General features: G+C 43.6%; 1 protein-coding gene across 10 annotated transcripts in view; it reads left to right on the forward strand.

Annotated features, from left to right (window-relative positions):
* The window catches only part of L3MBTL3 (L3MBTL histone methyl-lysine binding protein 3), a 96,797-nt gene that overhangs the window by 53,260 nt on the left and 28,760 nt on the right, over positions 1-14,777 (forward strand). For all 10 annotated transcript variants that reach the window (XM_079781281.1, XM_079781288.1, XM_079781284.1 and 7 more), the window contains 2 exons: positions 8,396-8,472; positions 13,847-13,932. In XM_079781281.1, the coding sequence (XP_079637407.1) occupies positions 8,396-8,472; positions 13,847-13,932 (163 nt within the window). The remainder of the gene's footprint in view (positions 1-8,395; positions 8,473-13,846; positions 13,933-14,777) is intronic.

The following is a 14,777-nucleotide window of genomic DNA, read 5'->3' on the forward strand; positions in this document are numbered from 1 at the left end:
GATTGCCTTTCTCAATTTAAAATAGTTTGGAACTGAGATTTTATTTTTTCCCTTTAATTGGATAGTCATTTTATCTCTTTACCTTAGTAGGAATTTAAACACACACACACACATTTGTGATACTACATGTTTGGTTGCAATAAAACATTTCTTCCTTCCTGAGAGGAACACAATGTAAGATTTAAATCTATGTAATATTGAAATCGTTCTTTATAAAAGGAAAATTCTATACATTAGAATAAAAACTGGCTTACCTGTGGGTTTCTGTTTAATTCTATACCCTTGACAGTCATTGGACTTAGAATCATCCTTAATATCACAGAATGTTGAACTAGCAAGGACTTTAAAGATGTGGGAGGGAGAGCCATCGCAGTGAGGGTGCCCGGTCCTCCCAAGCAGCGGCAACCTCTTCCCTCCTCCTCTTCCCGCTGCCGGGGCTGGGCTCCTCCCTGAGCACAGGGAGAAGGTGTCACCCCTGTGCTCCCCCACGCACTGGGAAGGAATGCAATTTTTAAGAAATGTTCTTTACATGTGACCTTGTCTTTTGGGAACCAGGAAGGCATGAAAAACAGGACTTAGCTGACTGTTGAGTTGACAGACCTAGAGGAGTGAGGTTGCAGCTTTGGCCGTTGAATTCAGCCTGGTGTCCCTGTGAGTCAGGGCGAAAATCGGCAAACAGATCCATGAAAAAGAGAAGCACTGAGTTAATGCATTAGACCAAACAGGCGGCTGGGCCTTTTACTGAGTGTATTTAAGTGGACTGTGAGCATTTTTGTTTCTTTTTGGGTTTGTTTTTTTCGAGTTGGAGCTTTTACATGCACAAATTGAGAGTAACAGTAATTTTTTGTGTGTCCTCAAAGTAATGTTTGCAGCATGTTGTCAGCATCTTAGAGAAATGTCAAAGGTAACAGTTGGCTATCATCTGTTGAATTGGGGAGCACCCTTGGTGACGGTAATGAGGTACCCAGATGAAAGAAACCTGGGCGATGCTGCACTGCAGCCCTGAGGGGCTCAGGATCTGGGGAGGGAGAGGAACACGCTGTCTGGGCTACAGGGTAGGTGGTGGTCAGTGCTTAGTTATCAGAACCAGCTGCTTGCTGTCAGTCGTGGCTCGGGGAAGGAAGGACTGGCAGATTCTTGGAGAGTTCTTCAGGAAGGCTTCTGGGAAGACATGGGATTTGTGCTAGACCTTGAAGGAGGATAGGAATCGGTACTTAGATGTTGGCATGGAATTTTCCTGGCCCAGGCAAGCTTGTGTTTAAGCCCCGGGTGGGTGGGCGTGGAGGAGAAAACCAGGGTATGTTTGGGGAATGGCAGCCAATCTAGTCAGGTAAGTGGCTTAACTCTTCTAAGCTTTAGTTGCCTCCTTTACAAAAAGGATTAATAACAATACCTATCTCATAGGGTCCTGTGAGGATTAAAATAAGAGTTTTAAAAGCAGAAACCAATTTGCAAAAAGTAAAGAGATGACTCTAAGGGACATCAGGCAGCTGGAGTTTGGCCCTGAAGGTGAAAGTGGATTATCGCGGAGGGGAAGTCGGCCCCAGGAGGGTTTGCTGCACAGAGTCCGAGCCTGGTTACAGGCCACACTGTGGAGGGAAAGAGGGGAGCTATCCGGACTGTGGACAGTTGGAGACACCAGGCTAACCTTGGGATAAGATAAACTCTCTTCCCTCTTAGCCTGGAGAAAAAGAAGAAATTAAAGGAAAACACACTAGGATAATGAGATGGCATCTTTATATTTTCCAATTGGGATTTTTAGTTTTTGGGTGTTTTTTTGTTTGTTAGTTTATTTGTTTTAGAGAGAGTGTAAGGGAGAGGCAGAGAGAAACATCAATGTGAGAGAGACACATGGATTGGTTGCCTGCTGCATGTGCCACGACCAGGGCCAGGGATTGAGCCTGCCACCGAGGAACATGCCCTTGCCCAGAATCAAACCGGGGACCCTTCAGTCCACACGCCGACACTCTATGGCTTACCCCTGGGTTTCTGTTTAATTCTATACAGATTCTAGGGCCCAATCGAGTTTTAAGAAGGAAATGCATAATACTGAAAACAGCTGCTGTGGGGAATGGGATTGGAAATGAATTGGGGATCAAAGGAGGACTCGCTGACTCAGCCTCCTGAGGTCCAGGGGGTGGTAGTAAGACGGAGTGATGGAGGCTCTGAAGAGTCAGCACAGGCAGGAGCCAGGAAAGTATGGCACCGGGAAATAAACTGACAGTCCTCGTGCTCTGGATTTTGGGAGTGGGAGAGCCAAGTGTCCTGTGTTTCTTCAAGAAGCTAAACCATTATTGCCTGGAATGAGGACTTTGATGTGTTCCTTATGTAAGTGTCTTGAAACTGTTTTTGTCTCTCTGCCTAGATCTGTGAAGCCCAGTGCTTGTGTGCATTGGTTTTATTTAGCTTTTGGCTGTGCCCGATAAAACCAGGATCTTTTTCTTTCCAACCTGAGGACTTGGTGAAATCATTTAACCTCTTTCTGTTTCCGTAAAATAAGGATCTTAATGTCTACTCACTCTATCCTTATAGTGTAAACATGGGTTTTTCATAAATTATTTCCACTATTATCTGCCAGTCTGGGTCTGATTGGATCTTAGCAGCCTTCATTCATGATTAATTTGCACTTACTTGTGAAATGGACTTCAAAAATTTTTTGATATACTTAACACCCCCCTCCCGCGCCCCCCCCCCACCCCCCCAAAAAAAAATAAAGGAAAGGAGAGATGCAGTAATTGAAGATTTGGCAAACTTTTTTTTTTTTTTTACATTAGCTGTTCTTCATTGTATTTCTTCTAGGTTACATTTCTGCTTTTGAACACTAGATGGGACTAAGATGACTTGTGTTACAATAGTAGCAGAAAGGATTCCGAAGCATTCCGACTTCTGAATGAAGTCTTGTCTGCTTCTTGAGAGAATTTAAGTAAACTAGTAACAGATAGGGCTGTTTTCATTTTCTCTGTTGGTATGGCTTCCTTGTTTATTTTAAATGGCGACTTTGATCACTATTTAGATAACATTAAAACCTTATTATATAAGATTCAGGTAGTACAGGAATGCATGGCCAAAATATACCACAATATTTTTCTTATTTGCAACTTACAGAGAAATCTGATAGAAAAATCAAAAGAATTAGTAATGTCTAATGCTCTAACTTTAATCACCATGAGCCTGGCAGATAATTATAAAAAGTACTTGATAATTACCTTGGGAAGAAAAAATTAAACAAATGTTACATATTTCTTTTGTTCTTGTTTCTTTTTTTTCCTCCCCTCATTTTAAATGAGCCCTATATTAATTAACAGCTGTCCCTAAAATAAAAATCTTCCTAAAATAAAGGTAATGCATCATTACTAATAATCCTATCTATAAAACAGTAATATGCAAATCATCACTCCGCTACACTCACAAGCCACGCCCACCGGCCATGCCCACCGGCCAATCAGGAAGGGAATATGCAAATACACCTAACCAAGATGGCTGCAGCCTCGGAGAGCGGCGGTTGTTAGAACTGGGATATTGGAGCCGAAGATCAGAGGGGAAGATCGGAGCCAGCAGGGGTCCCCCACAGGTGATCAGAGCCAGCTGGGGGTCCCTGTCCAGGGCCCGAGCCTCAGCCAGAGGCTTGCGGCATTGGCTGGGGGTGGAGCTGGGCCACTGGAACCAGCTGGGGTCCCCTGCGGTGATTGGAGCCAGCTGGGGGTCCCTGACCAGGGCCCAAGCCTCAAACAGAAGCTTGAGGCCTTGGCCTTGGATGGAGCGGGGGATAGAGCCATCTGGGGGTCCCTGCCCAGGGGCCGAGCCTCAAACAGAGGCTTGCGGCATTGGATGGGGGCGGAGCGGGGAGATCAGAGCCAGCTGGGGGTCCTGCCCAGAGCCCAAGCCTTGGCCAGAGGCTTGCAGCCTTGGCCGTTGGGGCGGAGCCTGGTGATCGGAGCCTGGCGATCAGAGCCAGCTGGGGTCCCCTGAGGGCGATCGGAGCCAGCTGGGGGTCCCTGCCCAGAGCCCAAGCCTCTGCCATAGGCTTTAGGCCTTGGCTGGGGGTGGAGCCCACAAGCGGAGCCAGCTGGGGGTCCCTGCCCAGGGCCCAAGCCTCAGCCAGAGGCTTTAGGCCTTGGCTTGGGGTGGAACCCTCCAGCAGAGCCAGCTGGGGTCCCTTGCAGGTGATCCGAGCCAGCTGGGGGTCCCAGCCCAGAGCCCAAGCCTCTGCCAGAGGCTTGCGGCCTTGGCCACTGGGGTGGAGCCTGGCAATCAGAGCAAGCTGGGGTCCCCTGTGGGCGATCGGAGCCAGCTGGGGGTCCCTGCCCATAGCCCAAGCCTAGAGGCTTGCAGCCTTGGCCGTGGGTGGAGCCGGGCGATAGAGCCAGCTGTGGGTGTCTGTGGGCAATTGGAACCAGCTGGGGGTCCCTACCCAGGGCCCAGCCTCAAACAGAGGCTTGCGGCCTTGGCTGGGGGTAGAGCAGGGCGATCAGAGCCAGCTGGGGGTCCCTGCCCAGGGCTGGAGGCTTTAGGCCTTGGCAGGGGTGGAGCCGGAGATCACAGGAGATAGGTGTGAACTACAGAGGAAATACCTTTTCTGACCACTCATTGGCTAAGCTCCCTGTATGCCACTGGTAATATTCTTAGTAACTTGGGTATAAGAATCCAAAAAAGTGATCTAGGGCTTTTCCACCACACTCCTGGAGAAAAAAATGAAGGTCCGCTGCTGGAGGGCTAAGAAATGTCATATCCTGCCCTACACGGTTTGGCTCAGTGGATAATGTCTAGGTTTGCCAACCGCAGAGTCCAGGTTAGATTCTGATCAAGGGCATGTACCTAAGTTGCAGGCTCCTCCCTGGCTGGGGCCCAGGTCAGGGCTCAGGAAGGAGGCAAGCAATCTAAGTATTCCTCTCACTTTGATGTTTCTCTCTGTCTTTCCCTTTCTCTTTCACATTCTCTAAAAGTCAATGGAAACATATACTCAGGTGAGGATAAAAAAAAAAAAAGAAAGAAATGTCATCCTATCTAATGAAAGAGTACTATGCAGATTGATCATCACTGCAACACACAATATAGCTGCCCCCATGTGGTCAAAGATACTGCCCCCATGTGGACACAAGATGGCAACCACAAGATGGCCAGCAGGAGAGGGCAGTTGGGAGGCACCCGGCCTGCAAGGGAGGGCAGTTGAGAAGGACCAGGCCTGCAAGGGAGGGCAGTTGGAGGTGATCAACCCTGCAGGAGAGGGCAGTTAGGGGTAACCAGGCCGGCAGAGGAGGGAAGTTGGGGGCAAACAGGCTGGCAGCAGAGTGGTTAGGGGGTGATCAGGCTGGCAGGCAGAAGCGGTTAGGGGCAATCAGGAAGGCAGGCAGGCAAGCAGTTGGGAGCCAGCAGTCCTGGATTGTGAGAGGGATGTCTGACTGCCCGTTTAGGCCCGATCCCAGGGATCGGGCCTAAACGGGCAGTCGGACATCCCTTGAGGGGTCCCAGATTGGAGAGGGTACAGGCTGGGCTGAGGGACAACCCCCCTCTGTGCACGAATTTCGTGCACCGGGCCTCTAGTAGCCAAATGATTGTCTTGAAAAAAGAATAGTATAGCTGGAAATAGAGCTCCATAGCTTTGTCTATACAGTTTATAACAATGCATCTAAAGGAATTGTGTATTAAAATATACTTTATGAAAATATATATTGTAAGGAATGTCCCAGTTTCTGTAGGAACTTGTTGGCCTAACAGTGCTTTTTTTCCTTTCACATTTCTAAAATGACATACACATATATCTGTAACCCTAGTGTATAGGTTAAGAAAAATAATACTGTTCCCTGGTTGGTAGCTCCAGTTGGTAGGAGTGCCATCCGTACACCAAAAGGTTGCAGGTTTGATCCCTGTTGGGGGCACGTATGGGAGGTAGCAGATTGGTGATTCTCACATCAGACGTCCCCCCACTTCCTCTCTCTCTAGTAATCAATAAACATATCCTTGGGTGTAAGGAATAAAATATAAATATTGTGGGGGAGGGCGAGTAGGAGATAAATGAATAAAGGAAGAAAAGAAGAAACTTTATACACTTAAAGAGATTTTCTACTAAAATAATTTTGAGAAAAATCAGCATTAAGTTGGGTTTACATAAACGCACCTTTGGTTACTCTTCACAGTTCACTTAGAAAGGTTGATTTGCAAAGTGGTGCCTATATGTTAATGTAATTCACTTAAATTTTGTCTTAGAAAGTTCTTTATTTTTACTGCTTGGAAGACTTTTATTCACCAGAAACTCCAACCACTATTACCTTCTTGGCTTTCTATCTTCTAGTTCCTCATCTAGAGGACTGGGTTGAGATTTTCTGATCTTTCAGGATGGACTCAACAGATCTGGTTTATAAAGTGAGATTGGAGTCTTTGGCATCCTTAGATCAACATTTCCTAAATTGTGTTCTGCAGAACATTGCTGTTCCGCATGATGCTAACAGGTTGCCCACCAAAGTAGCATTTCACAGTGAAATATCTTTAGGAAATGCTGGGTTAAATAATTTGAAACTGGTTTGTTTATAATATAACTCCACAGTCTAATATGCTAATGATATGTTATATTAATCTCTAAGAGGGAGATGTAGTATTTTCCTGAAGTATTTTGACTTTGATTTTTTTTTTAACTTCATTATGCCTATTATCTTTGAGAATACAGATGGGAAATGTTCTACCAACTTTTAAAAGAAGATATTGTGATATGCTTCTATATACCTATCTATTTTGTAATTCTACTAGAGACCCGGTGTACAAATTCGTGCACCAGTGGGGTCCCTAGTCCTGGCCTGCGGGATTGGGCTGAAACCGGCTCTCCGACATCCCCTGAGGAGTCCCGGATTGCAAGAGGGTGCAGGCTGAGGGACCCCACCGGTACACAATCGGGGCCAGCGAGGGATGCAGGAGGTTGGCCAGCCAGGGAGGGACCGTGGAAGGATTCTAGGGCGTGTCTGGCCCATCTTGCTCAGTCCCAATTGGCTGGACCCCAGCAGCAAGCTAACCTACCAGTTGGAGTGTCTGCCCCCTGGTAGTCAGTGCACATCATAGCGACTGGTCGACTGTCTGCTCCCTGGTGGTCAGTGCACATCATAGCGAACTGTTGAGCGGCCTTAGCATATCATGAGCATTTTACACTTTGATTGGTTGAACGGACGACCGGACACTTAGCATATTAGGCTCTTATTATGTAGGATCATAGCTACTTCCGTGAATATTGTGTTAGCCTGGCAAGATCCCAACTCTGGTTGCATCCAACTTTCTGCCTGCTGTATGCCTGTGCCTAGGCATTTGAGTATAGCTGGAGATAGAGGCGTGCAGGCACACACACACACACACACACACACACACACACACACACACCATACTGATTGGTTTGACTTCACCTTCATGACCGCTAGCCTCATGTGGGCCCTTAGTTCTGCCCTATAATACTACTACAGATCCTTGTCCAGTCTCCCAGACCACTAAATTTCACTCCTATCTTTCCCCCCTCAGATTTCTCACACCCCCTTACCTATTCTCTCTCTCAGCTGTTAATCTTGCTTCCTATTGCACTGAGAAAAAAGACACAGTCAGAAGGGATGTTCGGTGCTTCCAGTATCTCGTCTGCTGGGTACCTCCCTGATCTCTGCCCACAGACCGGCCCTTCTCTGTAACTGAGCGATGCACTGCTGCCCTCACGCGCAGGATCCCCCTCCTTCCCTCAGTCAGTTGTTCTGCATCAGTAGGTCACCCTTGTCTATTGAATTATTCCTCCCAGTACCCAAGTGGAGCAGGGATTTTTGTTTATTTCCATAGCTGTTGTAGTCTCAGCACCTTGGATGGTGCCCTGATCGTGGTGGTTGCTCAGCGTATATTTCTTGAATAAATGGAGTAATATTTCCCATCCTTTCAAAAAACATGTTATTTTGAAGCCATTCTACTAGTAAACTTCAAGTTTGTAAAATAGTACAGAGAATTTCCGTATGTGCCTTGCCAGCTTCCCCTAGATATTTCCCAACTTAAGAAACAAACAAACAAGCTTCCCTTTTGCTATCCAATGTCTCATAGCTCTGCTTCTTTTAAGAACAGAACTCCTTAAGCATATTTTCTGTACTAGCCGTCTCCATCTTTTCTTCCTCCTTTTAACCCCACTCTAGTCAGGCTTTTGCCCTTTCCTAGCCCCAGTTCCCCTAAAACGGCTCTTATCAGGGACCCTGCTAATGGCCTTTATAGGCAGTGATCAGCTTGGTATTAATATATTAGGTGAGTGAAAGATCCTTTGGTTTAGCAATTTTTTTTCCAAATAAGATCTATTGTAATAAATGGTTCACAATCTCTAATGACTGTTTTTCTACTTTTGCTAGTACTTGACAATTTATCCCGATAGTTACAATTTTTAAATTTAAATCTACAGGTGTGAAGCATCCAGCCCACACATTCATCCTGTTGGTTGGTGTAAAGAACATAGACGAGCCCTTATCACTCCTCCAGGTTTGTGTCTACTATATGTCTAATATTGTTCTCATATATCAGAAGTCGGGAAATGTTTTCTGTAAAGGGCCGGGTAGTAAATGTGTTTGACTTTGTAGGCCAGACAGTCTCTCTCACCACTATTCAGTTGAGATGAAACACAAAGGCAGCCACAGACAGTATGTAAATGAATGAGCATGTTGTGCTGCAGTAAAACTTGATTCGCAAAAAGAGGCCGCCCGCCTGCAGGCAATAGTGTGCTGACACTCGATACACCTGAAAGTGTATAGAAATGTTGCCTTAGTCTCCAGATTCCCCACCTTTGAATTGTTTGGAAAAACAGCAAGTTCTGTTTTAAAAGATCTTTCATTTCTCAAATGGAAATTTCATTTCTAGCTAGACTTTAAGTTAATACACATTTAAATATGTTGTCTCGCCATAGAAGTGAATTGTCTAAGGCTTTGATGAGCCTGGAGAAATGGACACATGGGTAGCCTTTGTGGGTGGGGCCTGGACCATCCGTGTCAAGGTCCATCCTATCAAAAAGCACAATGTGCACGTTGAAGTGGGATTCGGGTTTTTTCCCTAGATCAGGACTTCCGCATTCACTTTTCCTTTTTCTGTTGTAATTCCTGGTTCTGAAAGTAGATTTCACAGCTTTATGGTAGTGATTAATACCTCTCTGCCCCCTGAAGTTGTCAGGTACTTCAGCTGTCTGCCTCCGGCCTAGTGCCATCTCAGCTTACTCACTCTGTCTTTAACAGGGAACAGTGTAACTGCTGATAAATAGTCTGTTTTGTCAATTTGTGTTTATCTTCATGTGCTAAAGAACAGATTCTGTGGCTTCACCATAATAATTAAGGCATTGAGTTTCTGAGCATCACTGTGTAAGGTGCCATGACTGCTGCCTATATGAAAAGACAGGGTCATCAGCTCCCAGCAGTCACTTGGCTGTGGAGGTTGCTTGTGGACACTCATGCGAGTAATGAAGACTCTGTTATCTCAGGGAAAGGATGGCTCCTTGGTTTGCCCGCAGCATGAAAATAGCAGAGGCTCAGCTTGGAGCTTCAGATACTTGTCTCGTTCCATCCTAACAGCTGGTTCCGTGTTTAGGCTTGTCCCCAGTTCCTCTTTACTGTATCTCACTGAGTGTCTGGACATTTATTCCCAGGGGACCATCCATTCCTGTGATGGGTGAGGCGAGTCCTTTCCACTTTCTGAGTTTTCTCATATGTGAAGGAACAGAAGCTTCTGTCCTTTACTGATTTACCAAACCGTTTTGAAGGTGAAAGAATATTTACATAAATCATAAAGTGTTAAAGCTAGGTATTAGTAGTTTTATGGCCCAAATGTGGTGCTGCCTGAAAGACTTCTAATCAGTTCTCCTGTGTCCTGTGACTCATGTAATATTAGGAGCTGGTGAGTAATGATCACCACCGTCACCATCCAAATTGCTCTGAGGATTCCTTTATTTTTATTTATTTACTAGTATCCCTGTGCACGAATTTGTGCGCCAGTAGCTCGCTGCCGCCCTCCAGTAGCTCTCTGTCCACTGCCCCGTCCTCCTGTAGCTCCCCCCGCCCCCCCCCTTATAGCTTGCTGCCCTGCCCCTTCCTGTAGTTCTCCACTGCCTGCTTGTAGTCAGTAGCTCCCTGCCACCCTCCTGTAGCTCTCCGCCTGCTGCCCCGCCCTCCTGTAGCTCCCTCCACCCTCCCGCCCTCCCTCATAGCTTGCTGCCCTGCCTCTTGTAGCTCACTGCCCCACCCTCCTGCTGATCCGTGATCCAGTCGTTATTCTTCACAGCGTAACGACCATTTGCATATTACTTCTTTATTATATAGGATTTTAATCCTCACCCGAGGATATTTTTCCATTGATTTTTAGAGAGAGGGAAAGACAGAGAGAAACATTGATGTGAGAAAAACACTCCGATTGGTTGCCTCCTGCACATGCCCTGACCAGGGCCCAGGCCAGGAAGGAGCCTGCAACCAAGTTACGTGCCCTTGACTGGAATCAAACCTGGGACCCTTCAATCTGCAGGCTGATGCCCTATTCACTGAGCCAAACTGGCTAGGGCTGAGGATTCCTTTAGATTTCCCAATTTGATATCAGTCTGATTTTTTTCCTTATCACCTTTTTGGTCGTGATCAAGGATCTGGTAAATATACAGAACCAGTAAACAACAGATTCCTGGTTAAGTCTTCACAACACTGAGTTAGGTACCTGGGGAGGTGTGGTGTAAAGCATAATTGCTGACTTCTGATGTGAGGCAAAAACCTTTCATTAGAAAAGAAAATATATACCTTTTGACAAATTAAGAAAATACAGAATTGCATGTTAAAAAGTGCCAAACACACAACATTGTGAATATAATCAGTGCCACTAACTATATACCTAAATATGGTTAAAATGGTAAATTTTGTGATATATATTGTAATACACACAGTTTTATTAGTTAAAAAAAAACACCTTCCAAGTAATGCGACTGGTTGGTAGGGCCTGTACTGATTGATGTTACTCTATTCTTTCACTCCATGACATAGTAAGTGTTCTTTCTCGGGTCCCTTTTTGCTGTGGGCATATTCCTGGCTTGATCTCTGATATCAGCTGCTCTCTGACACCCTTGCTACTTTGTGGATCAGTTTCTTGAGCACTTGCTGGCCACGTCTGTGTTCTGTCTAATCACATAATAAATCTACTGTTTTCTCCCCCTAGAATTAAAGTCTTCATGCCTTTTTAAATGATGTTTATTTTGAATTTCTGAAATTATATATTTAAGACATACTTAAAAAAAAGTTTATAGTGGAAATAAAGATAACCAATGTGTCTTTCCAGAAAAACCTCTTTGCCTCTATATATGCCCATACATGCAGTCAGCTTTAATGTTACTTAAATTATGGAAGACGGGGTCCTTAAAAATATATTGTAAAATGTTTGTGTACACAGAAATCCTTGCGTATTTACTCTCTAAAATGTTTATTTGAAAATGATTTTAAATGTGCAGAAAAGCTGCAAGAATAGTACTGTAGACCCATTCAAGTTTATCAGTTGTGCCAGAGATGGCATTTATAGCAAAAAGATCAAGCATTGCATTTAGTTGTCGTGTCCCTTGACTTTCATAACTGCAGTGTGTGTGAAGATTGCAGATTAGTCTCTTCGTTCTGTAGTGTTACTTCATTTGGGTTTGCTTGGTGTTTCCTCGTGGTTAGACCCAGGTTATGTGATTTTGGCAGGAAATCATAGAAACAATGCTGTGTTCTCCTTACATCCTTTCAGGTGGCAATTGGTGTCAGTTTGTCTCATTACTGGTTGATGTTACCATTAATTGATTGAGATCGTATTTTCTAGGTTTCTCCACCAATGTAGTTTATGAAGAGAAGCTTTGAGAGTCTATAAATAATCCTGTTTCTCACTCCTATGTCACTCACTGATTTTAGCATCTGTTGATATTTCTAATATGAATTATTATTCTGAAAGTTGCTAAATAGTAATTTTTCTTATTTTATTACTCCTTGTACATAATGAGTTGATATTCTTACGCCAAGAATAGCTTTCTTGCCTTCCCATTTATTCATTTAACTTATTGATATCAGTGTGGACCCATAGATTACTGATGTCACCAGTGGGTTATAATTCATTACCAGCATTATTTTCATGTCCAGATTTTCTCAGATTTGGCCAGTAGGAGCCGCTTGAAGCTGGTTTCCATATCCTTTTGAGAACATCCTTCTTTCTGGCTCAGTTAGACTTATCTTGTGCCTTCCCTGACCCAACCCTGAAGTCAACCATTTCTCCCAGTCTGCATGGTCCTTTTTACTAGAGAAGGATATTTAGAAAGTAAGATCTGGACTCCAGATGTGCTCATTGCTGTTGGGGTGTTGCTGCTTCCATCTTCTCAGTGGAGATAGGAACTATGTAAATATATAAAAATTTATTCATCTTTATTTTTATGTCATTTATATGTATTAAAAACCATGAATTTTTATTATTAGCTCTAATTCATATTTCACAATACTGAGTTTATTCTGGTTTTCCACTTTGCGGAATTATACCTCTCGTTTTAGTCCATGAGAAATCTGGCTTCTGTTATTTATAATATGTTTACTGGTGTTTTCAGTCCCCTTTATGTAGTCAGTTTCCCACTCTACTGGACTATCATTAATTCCTGCTTGGGGCTACCATTCATTCCTGCCTGGGGCTGCCTAATGGAATTTGGACTCTGGAGAAAGGACAAGGGGGCAGGAGGGAAGAAGGGTGGGTCCTTTTAGACATGGTATGATATTTTGTCATGTTTGTTTTATCTAGCAATATGACGATATATCTGGAATATTTCACATATTAGTATATATAAATCTAACTTACTATTTTTAATAAACTCTTTTATATGTACTATACAGCTTTTTGCACAGTTCTGTAGTAATGGTCATTTAACTGGTATTTGCATTTTCACATCTACAATTGTCTTTGTAATACATATATGCGAATTTCCTAGAGTATTGGAAGTAAAATTGCTAAAGAGTATTTATGTTTGTGTGTTAATGTGTTTTTGTATGTGTCTTGTGTTATAATACTACTAGTGCTACTAGTGGCCGGGTGCATGAAATTAGTGCACGGGGAGGGGGGTGGTGCCTTAGCCCAGCCTGCACCCTCTCCAATCTGGGACCCCTCAGGGGATGTCTGACTGCTGGTTTAGGTCTGATCCCTGCGAGATCGGGCCTAAACTGGCAGTCGGACATCCCTCTCACAATCCGGGACTGCTGGCTCTTAACTGCTCCCCTGCCGGCCTGATTGATGCCTAACTGCTCCCCTGCTGGCCTCATCACCCCCAACTGCCCTCCCCTGCTGGCCTGATTGTCCCCAACTGCCCTCCCCTGCCGACCCAATCGCCCACAACTGCCCTTTCCTGCCACGACCTGCCTCATCCACTGGGACCTGCCTCCTCCGTGTGAGGCAGCAGAGACTCCGGGACCGGCCTCCTCCGCACTGCGTGGAACCACAGGACCCCCAGGCCTCACCGCGCGGAGTGGCTGCCGGGCCCCACCTCCACTGTGCAGGCGGCCATCATGTGGCAGCCATCTGTGGCAGCCATCTTGTGACGACGACACGCGCGAGGACCACCTAGGCTTTTGTTAACATAGATTCTTACCTGAGACTGTAAATTGTACATATACATATAAAATTTTCATTTAAAAGTTGATAGGGAAATCATGATCAAGATGAAAGCAATTTCATTACTATAAATAGTTCTGAATGTGGAACTAGTTTAAAGTTATATGTAATAAAAACATAACTTCCTATGTTATAATGATAGCATTTCATAATATTATAGGTCAATTTGTGGTTCTCACTATCATTCTGGTTAAACCTAATAGGATTTAATTTTTTTCACTCTTAGGTTATCCAAATGTGAAACATTTTTCTTGGGATAAATATTTAGAAGAAACCAATTCTTTACCTGCTCCTGCAAGAGCTTTCAAAGTGGTGAGAGAATATATTTTATACTGTTTGATTAATTTGTGTTGTGATAATGTTCATTCATTGAAATTTAAGAACAGAAAGAGATAGTACTGATGAATTGGAATAGGAATGGGAGGGAAACAGAAGGTAAGGGAAGAATAAGAAATAAAATGTATTTAAAATTTTTTTCCATCTCAAAAAACTTGCTTCATAATTTATATTTCCCATGAATTTAAGGGTAAAGAAATATATGTTAAATATTAAAATTTTTTATCTTACATAAGTATTATAAACAATACTTTTCTTTAAATTATCCTTTTGTGTATAAGTTGCTAGGATTTTTAATGATTTCTCTAGTTGGCTTTTAGGTGCCGTATTGATTGTTTTGTATGCTGTACATAATTTTTGCACTTAATTTTCAGAGAAACACTTTTATTTCACCCATTTTATAGAAGAGAGATGTGGATTTCAGAAAATTTAAGATATTTGTCTAACATAGCAAATAATTACCTTGCCTTCTACTAGTAGCCCTAGCTTTTTCAGAGGTTTAAGGCTTTCTGCTGACTGTTGTAGGTCCTTATTCTCATTCCTGTTCCTACTAGAGTGATTCTATATGGTATGTTTTGATTGCTAATTTTCTTCTTTCAAAGATATATTCAACTTTTTGCTTTCATTACCACCTTTAATCTTCATGTCTTAATTCTGACATTTTAATGTTCTCTTAAAAAAATAGTTTTCATGCTTGTTGATTTTTGCTAAGGTAACTCCCTCTAATGAGAAAACAATTCTATCTTCCCTATGGCTAATCAAATAATCAAAATATTTTTAATTTCACCTTAAGATCTTTTGCTTTCTATTTGCTTCTATAG

This window comes from Cnephaeus nilssonii, assembly GCF_951640355.1.
Source record: "Cnephaeus nilssonii genome assembly, chromosome: 9".
NCBI classification, from domain to species: Eukaryota; Metazoa; Chordata; class Mammalia; order Chiroptera; family Vespertilionidae; genus Cnephaeus; species Cnephaeus nilssonii.